Source organism: Oncorhynchus mykiss, chromosome 5, assembly GCF_013265735.2.
Source record: "Oncorhynchus mykiss isolate Arlee chromosome 5, USDA_OmykA_1.1, whole genome shotgun sequence".
Taxonomy (NCBI): domain Eukaryota; kingdom Metazoa; phylum Chordata; class Actinopteri; order Salmoniformes; family Salmonidae; genus Oncorhynchus; species Oncorhynchus mykiss.
In genome coordinates, this window is record NC_048569.1 from 100,428,136 (window position 1) to 100,450,319 (window position 22,184).

At 43.0% G+C, this 22,184-nt stretch overlaps 1 protein-coding gene across 3 annotated transcripts in view; it reads left to right on the forward strand.

Moving 5' to 3' along the window:
* LOC110524909 (AP-1 complex subunit sigma-2) overlaps positions 1–21,643 on the forward strand; it is a 29,512-nt gene extending 7,869 nt beyond the window's left edge. For 2 of the 3 annotated variants that reach the window (XM_036979025.1, XM_021604873.2), the window contains 4 exons: positions 9,090–9,198; positions 11,042–11,179; positions 12,071–12,157; positions 20,988–21,643. In XM_036979025.1, the coding sequence (XP_036834920.1) occupies positions 9,090–9,198; positions 11,042–11,179; positions 12,071–12,118 (295 nt within the window). In that variant the 3' untranslated portion in view covers positions 12,119–12,157; positions 20,988–21,643. The remainder of the gene's footprint in view (positions 1–9,089; positions 9,199–11,041; positions 11,180–12,070; positions 12,158–20,987) is intronic. The other variant, XM_036979026.1, reaches the window with a different exon arrangement.
* The last annotated feature ends 541 nt before the right edge of the window (positions 21,644–22,184 follow it).

The following is a 22,184-nucleotide window of genomic DNA, read 5'->3' on the forward strand; positions in this document are numbered from 1 at the left end:
TTAAGTTTTCTTTACTGACCATCATTTTCTCTTGTCTGACCACTTGCATGATGACGAGTTTCTCACATGACTGGCCTATCTGGGTGATGTTTTTTCTCGCCTGAATGATCTGAATCTAGGATTACAGGGACTCTCCGCAACTACATTCAATATGCGTGACAAAGTTGAGGCTATGATTAAGAAGTTGGAGCTCTTTTCTGTCTGCATTAACAAAGACAACACAAAGGTCTTTCATTCATTGTATGATTTTTTTGTGTGCAAATAAACTCAAGCTTACGGACAATGTCAAATGCGATATAGCGAAGCACCTGACTGAGTTGGGTGTGCAATTACGCAGGTACTTTCCCGAAACGGACGACACAAACAACTGGATTCGTTATCCCTTTCATGTCCTGCCTCCAGTCCACTTACCGATATCTGAACAAGAGAGCCTCATTGAAATTGCAATAAGCTGTTCTGTGAAAATTTACTTTAATCAGAAGCCACTGCCAGATTTCTGGATAGGGCTGCGCTCAGAGTATCCTGCCTTGGCAAATAATGCTGTTAACATCTCTGGGATATGTGGGACGCTAGCGGAAAATGCAGAGCGCCAAATTCAAATAAATTACTATAAAAATCAAACTTTCATTAAATCACACACAATGTAAGATAGCAAATTAAAGCTACACTTGTTGTGAATATTTTGTGACTACAAAATATCTCAAAAGTTACCTGTAAACTTTGCCAAAACATTTCAAACTATTTTTGTAATACAACTTTAGGTATTTTTTTTACGTAAATAATCGATAAAATTGAAGACGGGATGATCTGTGTTCAATACAGGAGGAAAACAAACTGTAGCCAGCTTTCTGGTCACGCGCCTCTATCTAACAGTAACACATGAAGTGACCCTCGTTCAAGATGGCCGTACTTCTTCATTACACAAAGGAATAACCTCAACCAATTTCTAAAGACCGTTGCCATCCAGTGGAAGCGATAGGAACTGCAAGAAGGTCCCTTAGAAATCTGGATTCCCAATGAAAACACATTGAAAAGAGAGTGACCTAAAAAAAAAAAAACTCTGAATGGTTTGTCCTCTGGGTTTCACCTGCTAAATAGGTTCTGTTATACTCACAGACATGATTCAAACAGTTTTAGAAACTTCAGAGTTTATCTTATCTTCTGGGGATGAGTAGCAGGCAGTTGAATTTGGGCATGCATTTCATCCGGACGTGAAAATACTGCCCCCTGTCACCAAGAAGTTAAGACACTGATGCCCTTTGCAACCACGTAGCTATGTGGGAGTGGATTCTCGGCCCTCACTAGCATGAAAACCAAATACAGGCACAGACTGTGTGTGGAAAAATATTTAAGACAGACTCTCTCCAATGCAAAGTTATACAGAGTTATGTGCATCCTTTCAAGCACAACCATGTCATTAACCTGTGGCGAGTTATTCACAATTATTGATGAACAAATAAGGTTTTATATGTAAGATTGTTAAATAAAGATCGAAATTGTTGATTATTATTATTTGTGCCCTGGTCCTATAAGAGCTCTTTGTCACTTCCCAGGAGCCGGGTTGTGACGACAACTCACACTCATTCTTATGTTTAATATATGTATAATTGATAAGAGGGAGTAGTTCTACTGAAACATTGATAAGAGGGAGTAGTTCTACTGAAAGATTGATAAGAGGGAGTAGTTCTGAAACATTGATAAGAGGAAGCAGGTCTACTGAAACATTGATAAGAGGGAGCAGGTCTACTGAAACATTGATAAGAGGGAGGAGGTCTACTGAAACATTGATAAGAGGGAGCAGGTCTACTGAAACATTGATAAGAGGGAGCAGGTCTACTGAAACATTGATAAGAGGGAGCAGGTCTACTGAAACATTGATAAGAGGGAGCAGGTCTACTGAAACATTAAGATGGGGTAAGATCAGTTAAGATGGAGATTAAAATATTTACTAAACATTATTAAAAAAATTATAAAAAGTAACACTGAAATAACAATAATGAGGCTGTATACAGAGGGTACCGTTACCGAGTCAGTGTGTGGGGGTACAGGTTAGTCAAGGTAATTTGTACATGTAGGTAGTGGTAAAGTGACTATGCATAGATAATAAACAGAGAGTAGCAGGCAGCAGTGTAAAAACAAAGGGATAGGGGGTCAATGTAAATAGTCCGGGTGGCCATTTATTTAATTGTTCAGCAGTCTTATGACTTGGGGATAGAAGCTTTTAAGAAGCCTTTTGGACCTTGACTTGGCACTCTGGTACCACTTGCCGTGTGGTAGCAGACAGAACCGTCTGTGACCTGGGTGACTGGAGTCTTTGACAATTTTTTGGGCCTTCCTCTGACACAGCCTAGTATATAGGTCCTTGATGTCAGGAAGCTTGGTCCCAGTGATGTACTGGGCCGTACGCACTACCCTCTTTAGCGCCACCACGATCAGCTCCTTTGTCTTGCTCACGTTGAGGGAGACAGTGCCAGTTCTCTGTCTCATCGTTGTCGGTGATCACTGTTGTGTTGTCAGCAAACTTAATGATGGTGTTGGAGTCGTGCTTGGCCACGCAGTCGTGGGTGAACAGGGAGTACAGGAGGAGACTAAGCACGCACCCCTGAGGGGCCACCATGTTGAGGATCAGCGTGGCAGATGTGTTGTTGCATAACCTTATCCACTGGGGGCCCGTCAGGAAGTCCAGGATCCAGTTGCAGAGGGCGGTGTTTAGTCCCAGGGTCCTTAGCTTAGTGATGAGCTTTGTGGGCGCTATGGTGTTGAACGCTAAGCTGTAGTCAATGAACAGCATTCTCACATAGGTGTTCCTTTTGTCCAGGTGGGAAAGGGAATTGTGGAGTGCTATTGAGATTGCATCATCTGTGGATCTGTTTGGGCAGTATACGAAATGGAGTGGGTCTAGGGTTTCTGGGATGATCGTGTTGATGTGAGCCATGACCAGCCTTTCAAAGCACTTCATGGCTACCTACATGAGTGCTACGGGTCAGTAGTCATTTAGGTAGGTTACCTTCGCTTTCTTGGGCCCAGGGACTATGGTGGTTTGATTGAAACATGTCGGTATTACAGACTCGGTCAGGGAGAGGTTGAAAATGTCAGTGAAGACATTTGCCAGTTGGTCCGCGCATGCTCTGATTGCACATGCTGGTAATCTGGCTGTCCCCGTGTACTTGTGAATGTTGACCTGTTTAAAGGTCTTGATCACATCGGCTACGGAGTGTGATAACACAGTGGACCGGAACAGCTGGTGCTCTCATGCATGCTTCAGTGTTGCTTCCCTGTAAAACGAGCATAAAAGGCATTTAGCTCGTCTGGTAGGCTCACGTCACTGGGCAGGTCACCGCTGGGTTTCCCTTTGGTAGTCTAATAGTTTTCAAGCCCTGCCACTTCCAACGAGCGTCAGAGCCGGTGTTGTAGGTTTGATGGTTTGTCTGAGGGTATAGCGTCCAGATTAGTGTCCCGCTCCTTGAAAGCGTCAGCTCTAGCCTTTAGCTTGGTGCGGATGTTGCCTGTAATCCATGGCTTCCAGTTGGGATATTTACATATTGTCGCTGTGGGGACGCCGCTGTCGATGCACTTATTGATTAAGCCGGTGACTGAGATGGTACACTCCTCAATGTCATTGGATGAATCCCAGAACATATTACAGTCTGTGCTAGCAAAACAGGCCTATAGCGTAGCATCCGCTTCATCTGACCACTTACGTATTGAGCGAGTCACTGGTACTTCCTGCTTTAGTTTTAGCTTGTAAGCAGGAATCTGGAGGATACAATTATGGTGAGATTTGCCAAATGGAGGGAGAGGGAGAGCTGTGTATGCGTCTCTGTGTGTGGAGTAAAAGTGGTTTAGAGTTTTTTTTCCTCTGGTTGCACGTGACATGCTGGTAGAAATGAGGTAAAGCGGATTTAAGTTTGCCTGCATTAAAGTCGCCGGCCACTAGGAGCGCCGCTTCTGGATGAGCATTTTCTTGTTTGCTTATGGCCTTCTACAGCTCGCTGAGTGCGGTCTTAGTACCAGCATCGGCTTGTGGTGGTAAATAGACGGCTACGAATAATATAGATAAACTCTCTTGGTAGATAGTGTGGTCTACAGCTTATCATGAGGTACTCTACGTTAGGTGAGTACTACCCCGAGACTTCTTTAATATTAGACATTGCACACCAGCTGTTATTTACAAATAGACACACACCTCCACCCCTTGTCTTACCAGACGTAGCTGCTCAATGCATGGAAAACCTAGCCAGCTATGTATTCTCTGTGTCTTCGTTCAGCCACGACTTGGTGAAACATAATACATTACAGTTTTTAATGTCCCGTTGGATAGTCTCGATCATAGATCATCCAGTTTATTTTCCAGTGATTGCACGTTGGCCAATAGAACGGATGGTAAAGGTGGTTTACCCACTCGCTGACGAATTCTCAAAAGGCACCCCGACTCTTTATTTCTGTCTTTTCTTCATGCGGAGGACGGGGATTTGGGCCTGGTCTTGGGGAAACTATATCCTTCGCATTAACAAAAAAAATCTTCGGCCAGTTTGAGGTGAGTAATCGCTGTTCTGATATCCAGAAGGTATTTTCGGTCAAAAGAGACAGTAGCAGCAACACTACAGTGGGGCAAAAAAGTATTTTGTCAGCCACCAATTGTGCAAGTTCCCCACTTAAAAAGATGAGAGAGGCCTGTAATTTTCATCATATGTACACTTCAACTATGACAAACAAAATGAGAAAAAAAATCCAGAAAATCACATTGTAGGATTTTTAATGAATTTATTTGCAAATTATGGTGGAAAATAAGTATTTGGTCACCAACAAACAAGCAAGATTTCTGGCTCTCACAGACCTGTAACTTCTTCTTTAAGAGCATCCTCTGTCCTCCACTCGTTACCTGTATTAATGGCACCTGTTTGAACTTGTTATCAGTGTAAAAGACACCTGTCCACAACCTCAAACAGTCACACTCCAAACTCCACTATGGCCAAGACCAAAGAGCTGTCAAAGGACACCAGAAACAAAATTGTAGACCTGCACCAGGCTGGGAAGACTGAATCTGCAATAGGTAAGCAGCTTGGTTTGAAGAAATCAACTGTGGGAGCAATTATTAGGAAATGGAAGACACACAAGACCACTGATAATCTCCCTCGATCTGGGGCTCTACGCAAGATCTCACCCCGTGGGGTCAAAATGATCACAAGAACGGTGAGCAAAAATCCCAGAACCACACGGGGGGACCTAGTGAATGACCTGCAGAGAGCTGGGACCAAAGTAACAAAGCCTACCATCAGTAACACACTACGCCGCCAGGGACTCAAATCCTGCAGTGCCAGACGTGTCCTCCTGCTTAAGCCAGTACATGTCCAGGCCCGTCTGAAGTTTGCTAGAGAGTATTTGGATGATCCAGAAGAAGATTGGGAGAATGTCATATGGTCAGATGAAACCAAAATATTACTTTTTGGTAAAAACTCAACTCGTGTTTGGAGGACAAAGAATGCTGAGTTGCATCCAAAGAACACCATACCTACTGTAAAGCATGGGAGTGGAAACATGCTTTGGGGCTGTTTTTCTTCAAAGGGACCAGGACGACTGATCTGTGTAAAGGAAAGAATGAATGGGGCCATGTATCGTGAGATTTTGAGTGAAAACCTCCTTCCATCAGCAAGGGCATTGAAGATGAAACGTGGCTGGGTCTTTCAGCATGACAATGATCACAAACACACCGCCCGGGCAACGAAGGAGTGGCTTCGTAAGAAGCATTTCAAGGTCCTGGAGTGGCCTAGCCAGTCTCCAGATCTCAACCCCATAGAAAATCTTTGGAGGGAGTTGAAAGTCCATGTTGCCCAGCAACAGCCCCAAAACATCACTGCTCTAGAGGAGATCTGCATGGAGGAATGGGCCAAAATACCAGCAACAGTGTGTGAAAACCTTGTGAAGACTTACAGAAAATGTTTGACCTCTGTCATTGCCAACAAAGGGTATATAACAAAGTATTGAGAAACTTTTGTTATTGACCAAATACTTATTTTCCACCATAATTTGCAAATAAATTCATAAAAAATCCTACAATGTGATTTTCTGGATTTTTTTCTCTAATTTTGTCTGTCATAGTTGAAGTGTACCTATGATGAAAATTACAGGCCTCTCTCATATTTTTAAGTGGGAGAACTTGCAAAATTGGTGGCTGACTAAATACTTTTTTGCCCCACTGTATGTACAAAATAAGTTACAAACAATGCGAGAAAACAAATAGAATAGCACAGTTGGTTTGGAGCCCGTAAAATGGCGGCTATCCCCTCCGGCGACATTATGTAAAATACCAGTTTAAAGTTTAAAATACTACATTAAAGTACCATCCAAAAGACGGCACCTTACGCAGGGCGATATCCCCAATCACTACCCAGAGGTATTGGAATAAAAACATTTAGACCAGAGGAAAGAGTGCCTCTTACTGGCCCTCCACCTCCAGCAGCATCTGGGACCGACCAGGACCGACCCTGCTTAGCTTCAGAGGCAAGTCAGCAGTGGAATGCAGGGTGGTATGCTGCTGGTAGGCATACGGTGCATCCGGAAAGTATTCAGACCCCTTGACTTTTTCAACATTTTGTTAGGTTACAGTGTTGTTCTAAAAATAGATTAAATAAAACATTTTTCCTCATCAATCTATACACAATACACCATAATGACTAAAGTGAAAACAGGTTGTAATTTATTTTTGCAAATGTACACTACCGGTAGTAACACATGTAGGAATCATGTAGTAACCAAAAAAGTGTTAAACAAATCAAAATATATTTAATATTTGCGATTCTTCAAATAGGTCTTGATGACAGCTTTGCACACTCTTGGCATTGTCTCAACCAGATTCATTAGGTTGTCACCTGGAATGCATTTCAATTAACAGGTGTGCCTTGTTGAAAGTGAATTTGTGGAATTTCTTTCCTTCTTAATGTGTTTAAGCCAATCAGTTGTGTTGTGATAAGGTAAGGGGGTGGGGGGGTATACAGAAGATAGCCCTATTTGGTAAAAGACTAAGTCCATATTATTGCAAGAACAGCTCAAATAAGCAAAGAGAAATGACAGTCCATCATTACTTTAAGACATGAAGGTCAGTCAATACGGAAAGTTTCAAGAACTTTGAAAGTTTCTTCAAGTGCAGTCGCAAAAACCATCAAGCGCTATGATGAAACTCGCATGAGTTCTCTCATGAGGACTGCCACAGGAAAGGAAGACCCAGAGTGACCTCTGCTGCAGAGGATAAGTTCATTAGACTTAACAGCATCAGAAATTACAGACCAAATAAATGCTTCACAGAGTTCAAGTAACATACATCTCAACATCAACTGTTCTGAGGAGACTGAGTGAATCAGGCCTTCATGGTCGAATTGCTGCAAAGAAACCACTACTAAAGGACACCAATAAGAAGAAGAGACTCACCTGCATGAAGAAACATGTGCAATGGACATTAATTAGATCGGTGGAAATTTGTCCAAATTGAATTTTTTTATATTTTTTTGGTTTCAACTGCCGTGTCATTGTGAGACGCGGTGTGGGTGAACGGATGATCTCTGCACGTGTATTTCTCACCGTAAAGCATGGAGGAGGAGGTGTTATGATGTAGGGGTGCTTTGCTGGTGACACTACCTGTGATTTATTTAGAAATCAAGGCACACTTAACCAGCATGGCTACCACAGCATTCTGCAGTGATACACCATCCCATCGGGTTTGCCCTTAGTGGGACTATAATTTGTTTTTCAACAGGACAATGACCCAACACACCTCCAGGCTGTGTACGGGCTATTTTACCAAGCAGGAGCGTGATGGAGTGCTGCATCAGATGACCTGGCCTCAACAATCACCCAATTGAGATGGTTTGGGATGAGTCGGACCACAGCGTGAAGGAAAAGCATCCCAACAAGTGCTCAGCATATGTGGGAACTCCTTCAAGACTGTTGGAAAAACATTCCAGGTGAAGCTGGTTGAGAGTGTGCAAAGCTGTCATCAAGGCAAAATGAGGGTATTTGAAGAATCTCAAAAATAAAATATATATTTTGATTTAATTAACTTTTTTGGTTATGATTCCATATGTGTTATTTCATAGTTTTGATTATTCTACACACATTCAAAACAACGCAGGAGTGGCTTCGGGACAAGTCTCTGAATGCTGATGAGAGAGGAGAGGATAGGCAGAGGGGAGAAGAGGCAGAGGGGGGGAGAAAAAGGGGAGAAATAGAGGCAGGGGAGAGGCAGAGGATAGGGGAGGGGGAGAGGGCAGATGAGAGGCAGATGAAAGGAGGTGAGAGGCAGAGGAGAGGCAGATGAAGGGAGAGGAGAGGAGTCTAATGAAAGGAGAGTCCGATAAAAGGAGAGGCAGAGGGAGGAGAGGCAGAGGGGAGAGCAGAGGGAAGGGAGAGGAGAGGAGAACAGGAGTGGAGGGGGAGAGGCAGATGAAAGGAGGGGAGAGGCAGATGAAGGGAGAGGAGAGGAATCCAATGAAAGGAGAGTCCGATGAAAGGAGAGGCAGAGGGAGGAGAGGCAGAGGAGGGGAGAGCAGAGGGAAGGGGGAGGAGAGAGTAGAGGAGAACGGGAGTGGAGAGGGGGAGAGGCAGATGAGGAGAGGGGAGAGGCAGATGAAGGGAGAGGAGAGGCAGATGAAAAGAGAGGCAGAGGAGGAAGGGAGAGGCAAAGGAGAGAGAGGAGGGGAGGAGAGAGGAGGGGGAGGAGATGGGAGAGGAGAACAGGGGAGTGGAGAGGTAGAGGAGGAGGCAGAGGGGATGAGGAGAGGCAGAGGAGAGGCAGAGGGGAGAGGGGAGGAGGACAGGGGAGTAGAGAGGGAGGTGAGGGGAGTGGCAGAGCAGAGGAGTGGAGGAGAGGGGAAGGGAGAGGCAGAGGAGAGTGGGAGGAGAGGAGAGAGTGACAGAGAGCTTTGCCAACAGTGCCATACCAACTCCATCCCTCTCTCACCTCCTCCATCTCGACAGACTCAGCTCTGTCCTGTTCCTCATGCTCCCATGTTGTTATTCTGTTTCTGCTGTGCCATCGATGACCAGGACACCAAGCTGTGAGTGTTATTAACAGGTGTGTGTGTGGGGGGTTTCAGGTATGCCAGCCTGTATTTCTGCTGTGCCATAGAGAACCAGGACAACGAGCTGATCACACTAGAGATCATCCACAGATATGTGGAACTACTGGATAAGTACTTTGGCAGTGTACGTATCCATCTATTCTCTACTCTTTATTCTCTACTCCCTATTTTCTACTCCCTATTTCCTACTCCCTATTCCCTACTCTCTATTCCCTACTCCCTATTCCCTACTCCCTACTCTCTATTCCCTACTCCCTATTTCCTACTCCCTATTCTCTACTCCCTATTCCCTACTCTCTATTCCCTACTCCCTATTCCCTACTCCCTACTCTTTATTCTCTACTCCCTATTTTCTACTCCCTATTTCCTACTCCCTATTCCCTACTCTCTATTCCCTACTCCCTATTCCCTACTCCCTACTCTCTATTCCCTACTCCCTATTCCCTACTCTCTATTCCCTACTCTCTACTCCCTATTCCCTATTCCCTACTCCCTACTCCCTATTTTCTACTCCCTATTTCCTACTCCATATTCCCTACTCCCTATTTCCTACTCCCTATTCCCTACTCCCTACTCCCTATTTCCTACTCCCTATTCTCTACTCCCTATTCCCTACTCTCTATTCCCTACTCCCTATTCCCTACTCCCTACTCTCTATTCCCTACTCCCTATTCCCTACTCTCTATTCCCTACTCTCTATTCCCTATTCCCTATTCCCTACTCCCTATTTCCTACTCCCTATTCTCTACTCCCTATTCCCTACTCTCTATTCCCTACTCTCTATTCCCTACTCTCTATTCCCTATTCCCTACTCCCTATTTACTACTCCTTACTCTCTATTCCCTACTCCCTACTCTCTATTCCCTACTTCCTACTCTCTATTCCCTACTCTCTATTCCCTACTCTCTACTCCCTATTCCCTACTCTCTATTCCCTACTCTCTATTCCCTACTCTCTATTCCCTACTCCCTATTCCCTACTCCCTACTCTCTATTCCCTACTCCCTATTCCCTACTCTCTATTCCCTACTCTCTACTCCCTATTCCCTACTCCCTACTTTCTACTCCCTACTCTCTACTCCCTATTCCCTACTCTTTATTCCCTACTCCCTACTCGCTATTCCCTACTCCCTACTCCCTACTCTCTATTCCCTACTCCCTACGCTCTATTCCCTACTCTCTACTCCCTATTCCATATTCTCTACTCCCTATTCCATATTCCCTACTCCCTACTCTCTATTACCTACTCTCTATTACCTACTCTCTATTCCCTACTCCCTACTCTCTATTCCCTACTCTCTATTCCATATTCCCTACTCTCTATCCCCTACTCCCTACTCTTTATTCCCTACTCTCTATTCCCTACTCTCTATTCCATATTCCCTACTCTCTATCCCCTACTCCCTACTCTTTATTCCCTACTCTCTATTCCATACTCTCTATATGATTATAACAGTGATTCTGATCCAACCATTAATGCATACATTGTTGTGCCCCTGGCCTGAGAGGATGGAAGTTCAATATGTAGCTAGATGTAGAAGGCTAATGTCAACTAGCTAACGTGGCCCATGAAAGGAAATTAGGCTAGCGAGGACTGTATGACAGTCACAGACCGTTTTGTCAACATTGGCGTATCTAGGGTTATGTTAGTCAACATTTTTCTTCTACACACATTTATACATTTGACATTTTAGTTATTTAGTGGATGCTCTTATCCAGAGCCACTTGCAGACTGAGTGCACATGTTCATACCGGTCCCCCGTGGAAAAGTGGAGGCAGCTCCTGTTTTCTTTGCGACTTGTGGTAACTTTACGTAGTTCTAAATCAATAGTTGTTTAGTTGTCTGAAAATGTGGGAAACATTACCTTGCTTCACCATGCTGTCATTTTTTATTAAGGTATCTTTGACAAATGGGTACTTTTTCCACCACTGTGTGTGTGTGTGTGTGTGTGTGTGTGTGCGCTCTAGGTGTGTGAGCTGGACATCATATTTAACTTTGAGAAGGCCTACTTCATCCTGGATGAGTTCTTGCTGGGAGGAGAGGCTCAGGACACGTCTAAGAAGAATGTACTAAAGGCTATAGAACAAGCTGACCTACTGCAGGAGGTAAAATACCTCACTGACCCCAAGACAGGGACCTCTCTAATCTACGATAACCCAGACATCTCTCTCTCGCTCACACTCTCAATACTGCCTTGTTTTCTATGCTATGATTTACAGAATGTAGACTTTCAGATCCATCTCTTCCCAGGTACAGTCCATTAACCCTGCAGGATCCAGACCACATAGCCTTTAGCATCAGACCCAGGATACATAGCCTTTAGCATCAGACCCAGGGTACATAGCCTTTAGCATCAGACCCAGGGTACATAGCCTTTAGCATCAGACCCAGGGTACATGGCCTTTAGCATCAGACCCAGGGTACATGGCCTTTAGCATCAGACCCAGGGTACATGGCCTTTAGCATCAGACCCAGGGTGCATGGCCTTTAGCATCAGACCCAGGGTACATAGCCTTTAGCATCAGACCCAGGGTACATGGCCTTTAGCATCAGACCCAGGGTACATGGCCTTTAGCATCAGATCCAGGGTACATGGCCTTTAGCATCAGACCCAGGGTACATGGCCTTTAGCATCAGACCCAGGGTACATGGCCTTTAGCATCAGACCCAGGGTACATGGCCTTTAGCATCAGACCCAGGGTACATGGCCTTTAGCATCAGACCCAGGGTACATGGCCTTTAGCATCAGACCCAGGGTACATGGCCTTTAGCATCAGACCCAGGGTACATGGCCTTTAGCATCAGACCCAGGGTACATGGCCTTTAGCATCAGACCCAGGGTACATGGCCTTTAGCATCAGACCCAGGGTACATGGCCTTCATATTTACTGGATTGGTTCAACAGTGCAGAAGAGAACCTCCCCTGACAGTTTGTTTTCTCTCTGCTCAGCTGACCACTGAGAAACCTCTCTGATTGGCAGGTTGTGTGTTTGTAGATCCAGAATGAGGACTGGGGAGGTTTACCTAATGAGGAGATCTTATAGCGGACTGGAGTACTTCCCCTTTACACCAGGTCCTGCTGGGTAAATACCATGGTGCAATGTGTTCAGAGTGGAGTGTTGTATGACTGATACAGTCAGCCAGTCATTTAGCATGGTGTGAACCAGCCAGCCAGTCAGTTACTCTACATGGTGTGATCCAGCCAGTCAGTTACTCTGCATGGTGTGAACTAGCCAGCCAGCATGGTGTGAACCAGGCAGTCAGTTACTCTGCATGGTGTGAACCAGCCAGTCAGTCAGAATGGTGTGAACCAGCCAGTCAATCATCAGTCTGCATGTTATGAATCAGCCAGTCAGTCAGTCATCAGTCTGCATCGTGTGAACCAGCCAGCCAGTCAGCTTGGTGTAAGCCAGCCAATCAGTCAGTCAGTCTGCATGGAGTGAACCAACCAGTCAGTCAGTATGATGTGAACCAGCCAGTCAGTTACTCTGCATGGTGTGAACCAGCTAGCCAGTCAGCCAGCATGGTTTGAACCAGCCAGTCAATCATCAGTCTGCATGTTATGAATCAGCCAGTCAGTCAGTCATCAGTCTGCATCGTGTGAACCAGCCAGCCAGTCAGCTTGGTGTAAGCCAGCCAATCAGTCAGTCAGTCTGCATGGAGTGAACCAACCAGTCAGTCAGTATGGTGTGAACCAGGCAGCCAGTCAGTGTCATCATTCTGCATGGTGTGAACCAGCCAGTCAGTCAGAATGTGTGAACCAGCCAGTCAGTCAGCATGGTGTGAACCAGTCAGTCAATCACTCTACATGGTGTTCAGTGTGCTGTATTCGGTGACTGCATGTAGCAATACTGTTTACCTTGTAATGCTATGGGGAAAGTAGATGGCAACAGCCAGTCAGTCATCATCGGACATGAACCCAAACTGGACGGGTTTTGGCCATGTCTGAGTATCTAAGTGTTCAGCAGTGGGCATATATCAGAGGAGGGGAGAAAACATTCCAGTGAAATGAGAATGGGGGCTTAGGTCGCTAGAAGTAGTGTATGCCATAGGGTAGCGCATGATGCACTAATTAATATGGAGGAAGGAAGGCATACCTCAGGGCTTATGATGAAACTATTTTAATGAAACTGTGGAGCAGCTCAGTGGTATTGTAGAGTAAGCAACCACAACGCTTTGTTAAAATACTGGCATCTGAGCCGATTCTAAATACACACTCAGCACTACATGAATAAGGAAAGTTTCTCTTTGCATACTGATTGGATAAGGAAGGTTTCTCTCTGTATTCTGAATGGATAAGAAAAGTTTCTCTCTGTATACTGATTGGATAAAGAACGCTTTTCTCTGTATACTGATTGGATAAGGTTTAAGGGGCGGCAGGGTAGCCTAGTGGTTAGAGCGTCGGACTAGTAACCGAAAGGTTGCAGGTACAAACCTGTCGTTCTGCCCCTGAACAGGCAGTTAACCCACTGTTCCTAGGCCGTCATTGAAAATAAGAATTTGTTCTAACTGACTTACCTAGTTAAATAAAGATTAAAAAAAGGGAGCTCTGCTTACCATGCATACAGGTTCTTAAAGTTTGGGTTGAGTGACAAAATAAGAGGTCAACAGCAGGTTGCAAGTTTTATTTTCTCCTTTTCCACCGCTACTCAAAACCTCAGACTTCTATCTCTAAAGACTGGTCAAAGGATAAGAAGCACACGGGAGAACACAATGAAATATACAAACAAACAAAAACGGATTTCGGTGCAGGGTCGAGGGAAGAGTGACTAGGGTGGACATTTTTTCAGCCGGTGATTGTCAAGCAAATAACTGCCGGTCTCACGGTAATTGACCGTTATTGACATAAACACATTTAGCATCTCCTGGCTTCCACACCTTTGGAACATTAAAAAAAGACTAATAAATCCATGTAATATAGTCTACCTACACTGTCACAATAAATCCATGTAATATAGTCTACCTACACCATCACAATAAATCCATGTAATATAGTCTCCCTACACCATCACAATAAATCCATGTAATATAGTCTACCTACACCATCACAATAAATCCATGTAATATAGTCTACCTACACCATCACAATAAATCCATGTAATATAGTCTACCTACACCATCACAATAAATCCATGTAATATAGTCTACCTACACCATCACAATAAATCCATGTAATATAGTCTACCTACACCATCACAATAAATCCATGTAATATAGTCTACCTACACCATCACAATAAATCCATGTAATATAGTCTACCTACACCATCACAATAAATCCATGTAATATAGTCTACCTACACTGTCACAATAAATCCATGTAATATAGTCTACCTACACCATCACAATAAATCCATGTAATATAGTCTACCTACACCATCACAATAAATCCATGTAATATAGTCTACCTACACCATCACAATAAATCCATGTAATATAGTCTACCTACACCATCACAATAAATCCATGTAATATAGTCTCCCTACACCATCACAATAAATCCATGTAATATAGTCTACACCATCACAATAAATCCATGTAATATAGTCTACCTACACCATCACAATAAATCCAAGTAATATAGTCTACACCATCACAATAAATGCATGTAATATAGTCTACACCATCACAATACATCCATGTAATATAGTCTACCTACACCATCACAATAAATCCATGTAATATAGTCTACACCATCACAATAAATCCATGTAATATAGTCTACACCATCACAATAAATCCATGTAATATAGTCTACACCATCACAATACATCCATGTAATATAGTCTACACCATCACAATAAATCCATGTAATATAGTCTACACCATCACAATAAATCCATGTAATATAGTCTACCTACACCATCACAATAAATCCATGTAATATAGTCTACACCATCACAATAAATGCATGTAATATAGTCTACACCATCACAATAAATCCTTGTAATATAGTCTACACCATCACAATAAATCTATGTAATATAGTCTACCTACACATCACAATAAATCCATGTAATATAGTCTACCTACACCGTCACAATAAATCCATGTAATATAGTCTACACCATCACAATAAATCCATGTAATATAGTCTACACCATCACAATAAATCCATGTAATATAGTTTCCCTACACCATCACAATAAATCCATGTAATATAGTCTACACCATCACAATAAATCCATGTAATATAGTCTACCTACACCATCACAATAAATCCATGCAATATAGTCTACCTACACCATCACAATAAATCCATGTAATATAGTCTACACCATCACAATAAATCCATGTAATATAGTCTGTCTACACCATCACAATAAATCCATGTAATATAGTCTACCTACACCATCACAATAAATCCATGTAATATAGTTTCCCTACACCATCACAATAAATCCATGTAATATAGTTTCCCTACACCATCACAATAAATCCATGTAATATAGTCTACACCATCACAATAAATCCATGTAATATAGTCTACACCATCACAATAAATCCATGTAATATAGTCTACACCATCACAATAAATCCATGTAATATAGTCTACCTACACCATCACAATAAATCCATGTAATATAGTCTACCTACACCATCACAATAAATCCATGTAATATAGTCTCCCTACACCATCACAATAAATCCATGTAATATAGTCTACCTACACCATCACAATAAATCCATGTCATATAGTCTACCTACACCATCACAATAAATCCATGTAATATAGTCTACACCATCACAATAAATCCATGTAATATAGTCTACCTACACCATCACAATAAATCCATGCAATATAGTCTACCTACACCATCACAATAAATCCATGTAATATAGTCTACCTACACCATCACAATAAATCCATGTAATATAGTCTACCTACACCATCACAATAAATCCATGTAATATAGTCTACACCATCACAATAAATCCATGTAATATAGTCTGTCTACACCATCACAATAAATCCATGTAATATAGTCTACCTACACCATCACAATAAATCCAAGTAATATAGTCTACCTACACCGTCACAATAAATCCATGTAATGTGGTCTACCTACACCATCACAATAAATCCATGTAATATAGTCTACACCATCACAATAAATCCGTATAATATAGTCTACCTACACCATCACAATAAATCCATGTAATATAGTCTACCTACACCATCACAATAAATCCATGTAATATAGTCTACACCATCACAATAAATCCATGTAATATAGTCTACACCGTCACAATAAATCCATGTAATATAGTCTACCTACACCATCACAATAAATCCATTAATTATTTTAGACCGGTCTAAAGAAACATGACATGAAGAAAATGTTGTCTATTTCAGAAGAACAGAATAGCATACTCTTAATTGTCTTATGTTAGGGCCTGATGTGGCTTTAACAAAGAAACAGGTCCTCCTATATGCTTCATGTAAAGTTATTAATGTAACTTTAGTTGTTCTACAAATGTTGGGCTATAAATGTTTTGATGTTTAATATATTGTAAGGCTGCATGATGAGACTCTAATGAAGATTTGAAAGGCATGAGTTCTGCTTAGTTTTTTGCGCAGGCTGTACACACTTCATCAGTCTCTCATTCACAATGAGACAAGAACTTGATAATGCCTCGAATTTCCCGGCAACATCCCCTTTGTGTGGCTGTAATCCCCCCCCCCCCCAAAAAAAAACATACTTGTGAGAAATGATAGATCCCAAATTAAAACAACCACTAGCATCCCAAAAACTTTTTTGAGCAATGAGTTTGACGCAACAGATCAGAACGTTTAGCTTAAAATGTTATTAAACTATTAGGCTATTTCTTCACATTATAATCGCAGCAATACGCACACAGCAGTAGGCTATTATGTTCCAAAATGCAATACATTTGCTCGAAAACACCATTCTCAAAAGTGACCGCAAATGCGAATATGCATCTAATGCTTTTATTACAAAGGGGCATTTTTATGGTGAAAATGATCTTCCCCAAACTTGAAACTCAGGTTGTTGTCCTGGCACCACACGGCCAGGTCTCTGACCTCCTCCTGTCCTCCTCCTTACATCAGCTGATATCTCAAAGTGCTGTACAGAAACCCAGCCTAAAACCCCAAACAGCAAGCAATGCAGGTGTAGATGCACAGTGGCTAGGAAAAACGCCCTAGAAAGGCCAGAACCTAGGAAGAAACCTAGAGGAACCAGGCTATGAGGGGTGGCCAGTCCTCTTTGGGCTGTACCAGGTGGAGATTATAACAGAAGATGTTCAAATGTTCATAGATGACCAGCAGGGTCAAATAATAATAATCACAGTGGTTGTCGAGGGTGCAACAGGTCAGCACCTCAGGAGTAAATGTCATTTGGATTTTCATAGACGATCATTCGGAGTATCTCTACCGCTCCTGCTGTCTCTAGAGAGTTGAAAACAGCAGGTCTGGGACAGATCGCACGTCCGGTGAACAGGTCACGACGTTGCCGGTGTCTCGACATTGTCGGTGATCAGGCCTACCACTGTGTCATCTGAAAATGTAATGATGGTGTTGGAGTCGTGCCTGGCCGTGAAGCTATGAGTGAACAAGGAGTACAGGAGGGGACGATCCCCAAAGATCCATCACATCTCACAAAAACATTTTCAACATACATCTGTAAAATAATAGTCTAGAAACTAAAGTTGTCTTTCTTTCAGTCTTCCATGTTTTCTCCCTGGACCTCTTCAATGTCCACCTCTTGAACAGACTCTGAGGCCTCATCTCCACTGTCACTTTCCAACCTTCTTGAGTTTGGCTCATTGTCAGGCTCAAAAAGCCTCAAATTTGCTCAGATGACCAGCAATGTTTCAACTCTTGTATTGGTCAGCCTGTTGCATGCTTTGGTGTGCGTGTTCCCAAACAAGGACCAGTTGCGCTCTGAGGCGGCTGATGTTGGTGGGATTTGGAGGATGATGGAGTCAACAGAGGAAAGAGCCTCAGATCCACAAAGTCCCTTCCACCAGGTGGCCGATGAGATATGTTGGCACAACTGCCATATTGCATCTCCATCCCAAAGCCCTTGCTTGGAAGTGTACTTTGCCAGACTGCCAAGAACCTTGCCCTCATCCAGGCCAAGGTGGGGAGACACGGTAGTGATGACACCATAGGCATTGTTAATCTCTGCACCAGACAGGATGCTCTTGCCAGCATACTTGGGGTCCAACATGTACGCTGTGACGTGTATGGGCTTCTGGCAGAAGTCTTCACGCTTTTTGATGTATTTCAGAACGGCAGTTTCCTCTGCTTGGAGCAACAGTGAAGTGGGCAGGGCAGTATGGATTTATTATCTCACATCTGCAAGCAGAGTCTGAACATCAGACAGGATGGCATTGTCTCCCTCATTCCGTGTAATGGCTACTGCTATAGGTTTCAGGAGTTTCAAACCGCTTACCCCACTCTCCAAAATACACCATCCAGGAGGATCCTCTTGATGGGGCTGTCCATATCGGCAGACTGTGATATTGCCATTTCTTGGAGAGACTCCTTTCCCTCCAGGAGACTGTTAAACATGATGACAACACCACCCCAACGGGTGTTGCTGGGCAGCTTCAATGTGGTGATCTTATTCTTCTCACTTTTCTTTGTGAGGTAGATTGATGACCATTCACATACCTAACCATTTCCTTGGCTCTCTTGTAGAGTGTATCCATTGTATCAGTGCCATGATGTCCTTGAGGAGCAGATTCAATGCATGAGCAGCACAGCCAATGGGTGTGACGTGAGGGTAGGACTCCTCCACTTTAGACCAAGCAGCATTCATGTTCGCAGCATTGTCTGTCACCAGTGCAAATACCTTCTGTGGTCCAAGGTCATTGATGACTGCCTACAGCTCATCTGTAATGTAGATACCGGTTTGTATGTTGTCCCTTGTGTCTGTGCTCTTGTAGAATACTTGTTGAGGGGTGGAGATGATGTAGTTAATTATTCCTTGCCCACGAACATTAGACCACCCATCAGGGATGATTGCAATGCAGTCTGCTTTCTCTATGATTTGCTTGACCTTCACTTGAACTCTTTTGAACTCTGCATCTAGCAAATGAGTAAATAAAGCATGTCTGGTTGGAGGGGTGTATGCTGGGTGAAGAACGTTCAGAAATCTCTTACAATACACATTGCCTTTGAGCATCAGAGGTGAGGGAACTTTATGCACTTGGCCAGATGTTTCTGCATCTTTGTTGCATTCTTCACATATGATTTGGCACAGTATTTGCAAATGTACACAGCTTTTCCTTTTACATTAGCTGCAGTGAAATGTATCCACACATCAGATAGAGCCTGTAGCATTTTCCTGTAAAGATGAGAAAAAAAAAAAAAACATACAATTCCATGTACAGATAAATAGTTAGATTAGATTAAACAACTCCTTTTGTAAGATAAATGTTTTAATATGAAACATGTATGGAAACAGGTGAATTAACACTCCTCAATTAGCAGTCTCAATCAAGGTGAAACCCACATGGTAGCAAAAACTAACTAGCAGAAATTAACAAGTTAGAAATTATTTAAACACACTTCGCTGTAGGCTACTATTTACTAATTAACAAAAAAGCATGCATGTCATAAAATATATTCACCCTACAGTGCATGTGATGGAATAATGCACTGTGCATGCAGAGGGTTGCAATTCCATTGAATTGGGGATAGTTTAACCACAATATGCTACAAGACCTAGGCCTTAAGGCCTTATGTGTATCCCACAAAAAAAGGTTCACTGTTATAAGCTAACTTATATGATGAATTTAAGCAAATTTCCCCAAATTCTTGCAAATTCCGACCCTTTGCAACCCTAGTCGTGCATCAACCCCTAGTTATGAAGTCTGTTGGTCTCAACCCCTAGTTATGAAGTCTGTTGGTCCTGTCTTAACCCCTAGTTATGAAGTCTGTTGGTCCTGTCTCAATCCCTAGTTATGAAGTCTGTTGGTCCTGTCTCAACCCCTAGTTATGAAGTCTGTTGGTCCTGTCTCAACCCCTAGTTATGAAGTCTGTTGGTCTCAACCCCTAGTTATGAAGTCTGTTGGTCCTGTCTCAACCCCTAGTTATGAAGTCTGTTGGTCTCAACCCCTAGTTATGAAGTCTGTTGGTCCTGTCTCAACCCCTAGTTATGAAGTCTGTTGGTCCTGTCTCAACCCCTAGTTATGAAGTCTGTTGGTCCTGTCTCAACCCCTAGTTATGAAATCTGTTGGTCCTGTCTCAACCCCTAGTTATGAAGTCTGTTGGTCCTGTCTCAACCCCTAGTTATGAAGTCTGTTGGTCCTGTCTCAACCCCTAGTTATGAAGTCTGTTGGTCTCAACCCCTAGTTATGAAATCTGTTGGTCGTGTCTCAACCCCTAGTTATGAAGTCTGTTGGTCCTGTCTCAAACCCTAGTTATGAAGTCTGTTGGTCCTGTCTCAACCCCTAGTTATGAAGTCTGTTGGTCCTGTCTCAACCCCTAGTTATGAAATCTGTTGTTGTGCATCAAACCCATATCTGGTCCCGTCTGTTGTAACATTTCGTATTCGTTGAAGGCTAAATGTTTTTAAGTCACTGGAAAAAAGTGTGTGAGGGTTTGTGTCTGTGTTTTTGTCTCTGTGTACACTTGTCTAACCTGTAATCTTGTGAAGTCTGTTTAGCACTTTAAACAAATCTTAGGTTAAAGCCAACAATGATAGTTTGCCTTTACAGAACATTTTGACTGTTCTTCAAAACCCTATTATTATTATAAAGGCCTTTATTCACAGTGTGCAGGTCTGTAGTTACTCTATGAAGCTCTGCCTGCTGCTCCGTGTCCTGCTCCCTCTCATTGCCCAGTCATGTGGATGCTGTATGTGTCTGTCTGTCGTGGGTCGGGGTGGGACCTGGGATGGCTGTTGTCTTACAGCTGTGTGCATCTTTCTTCCCTCAGCCCCGTCATGAGTACTTTAATGTGCCTGTGTACTAATCGTCCACTACTGCTGTCACCACTCCACTGCTGTCCTGTCCACTCTGCATGCGGAGCCCCTCCCCCCAGCACATGGTCCCTCCAGCACCTGGCTCCTCATCCTCAGCCCCCTAAAGCGCCATGCTTTACCAACTGATCCACACAGGACTACGGCTACATCGTCAGAGGTCATTGGTCTACATTTTCAGTTTCTCACATACTTCCATCAGCTGATTCCACTGTTTGTTGTCTATCTGAAGAGGCCATGGTTTACTGTGTATAATACAACGGGTGGGTCTAATCCTGAATGCTGATTGGTTAAATCTGCATTCCAGCCGGCCTATTCCACAAGTGACTACCGGCAAAATCTATGCCGTTAAAATGCCTATTTACTCTGTTCCATCTGACTGCGCATTCCACTGTCTCATCAGCCCAGCTCATATTTCTTTTAGACTAACATTTAGTTTTAACAGTGGAGATTTGTATAACTGTGGAGATTTGCTGTCTGTCTCTAAGACATTTGCAACATTGTTTCAATATTCAAATTCAATGTCCAGCTGTCCCATAGTAATGAACAGGCAGCTTTTCTCAGCCAGTCAAAATCATGATTCAGCATAATTTTTATGGATACAGTTGAAGTCTGAAGTTTACATACAGTTAGGTTGGAGTCATTAAAACTCGTTTTTCAACCACTCCACAAATTTGTTTTTAACAAACTATAGTTTTGGCAAGTCGGTTAGGACATCTACTTTGTGCATGACACAAGTAATTTTTCCAACAATTGTTTACAGACAGATTAATTCACTGTATCACAATTCCAGCGGGTCAGAAGTTTACATACACTAAGTTGACTGTGCCTTTAAACAGCTTGGAAAATTGCCGAAAATGATGCCATGGCTTTAGAAGCTTCTGATAGGCTAATTGACATAATTTGAGTCAATTGGAAGTGTACCTGTGGATGTATTTCAAGGCCTACCTTCAAACTCAGTGCCTCTTTGCTTGACATCATGGGGAAAATCTAAAGAAATCAGCCAAGACCTTAGAAAGTCATCCTTGGGAGCACTTTCCAAACACCTGAAGCTACCACGTTCATCTGTACAAACAATAGTATGCAAGTATAAACACCATGGGACCACGCAGCCGCCATACCGCTCAGGAAGGAGACACGTTCTGTCTCCTAGA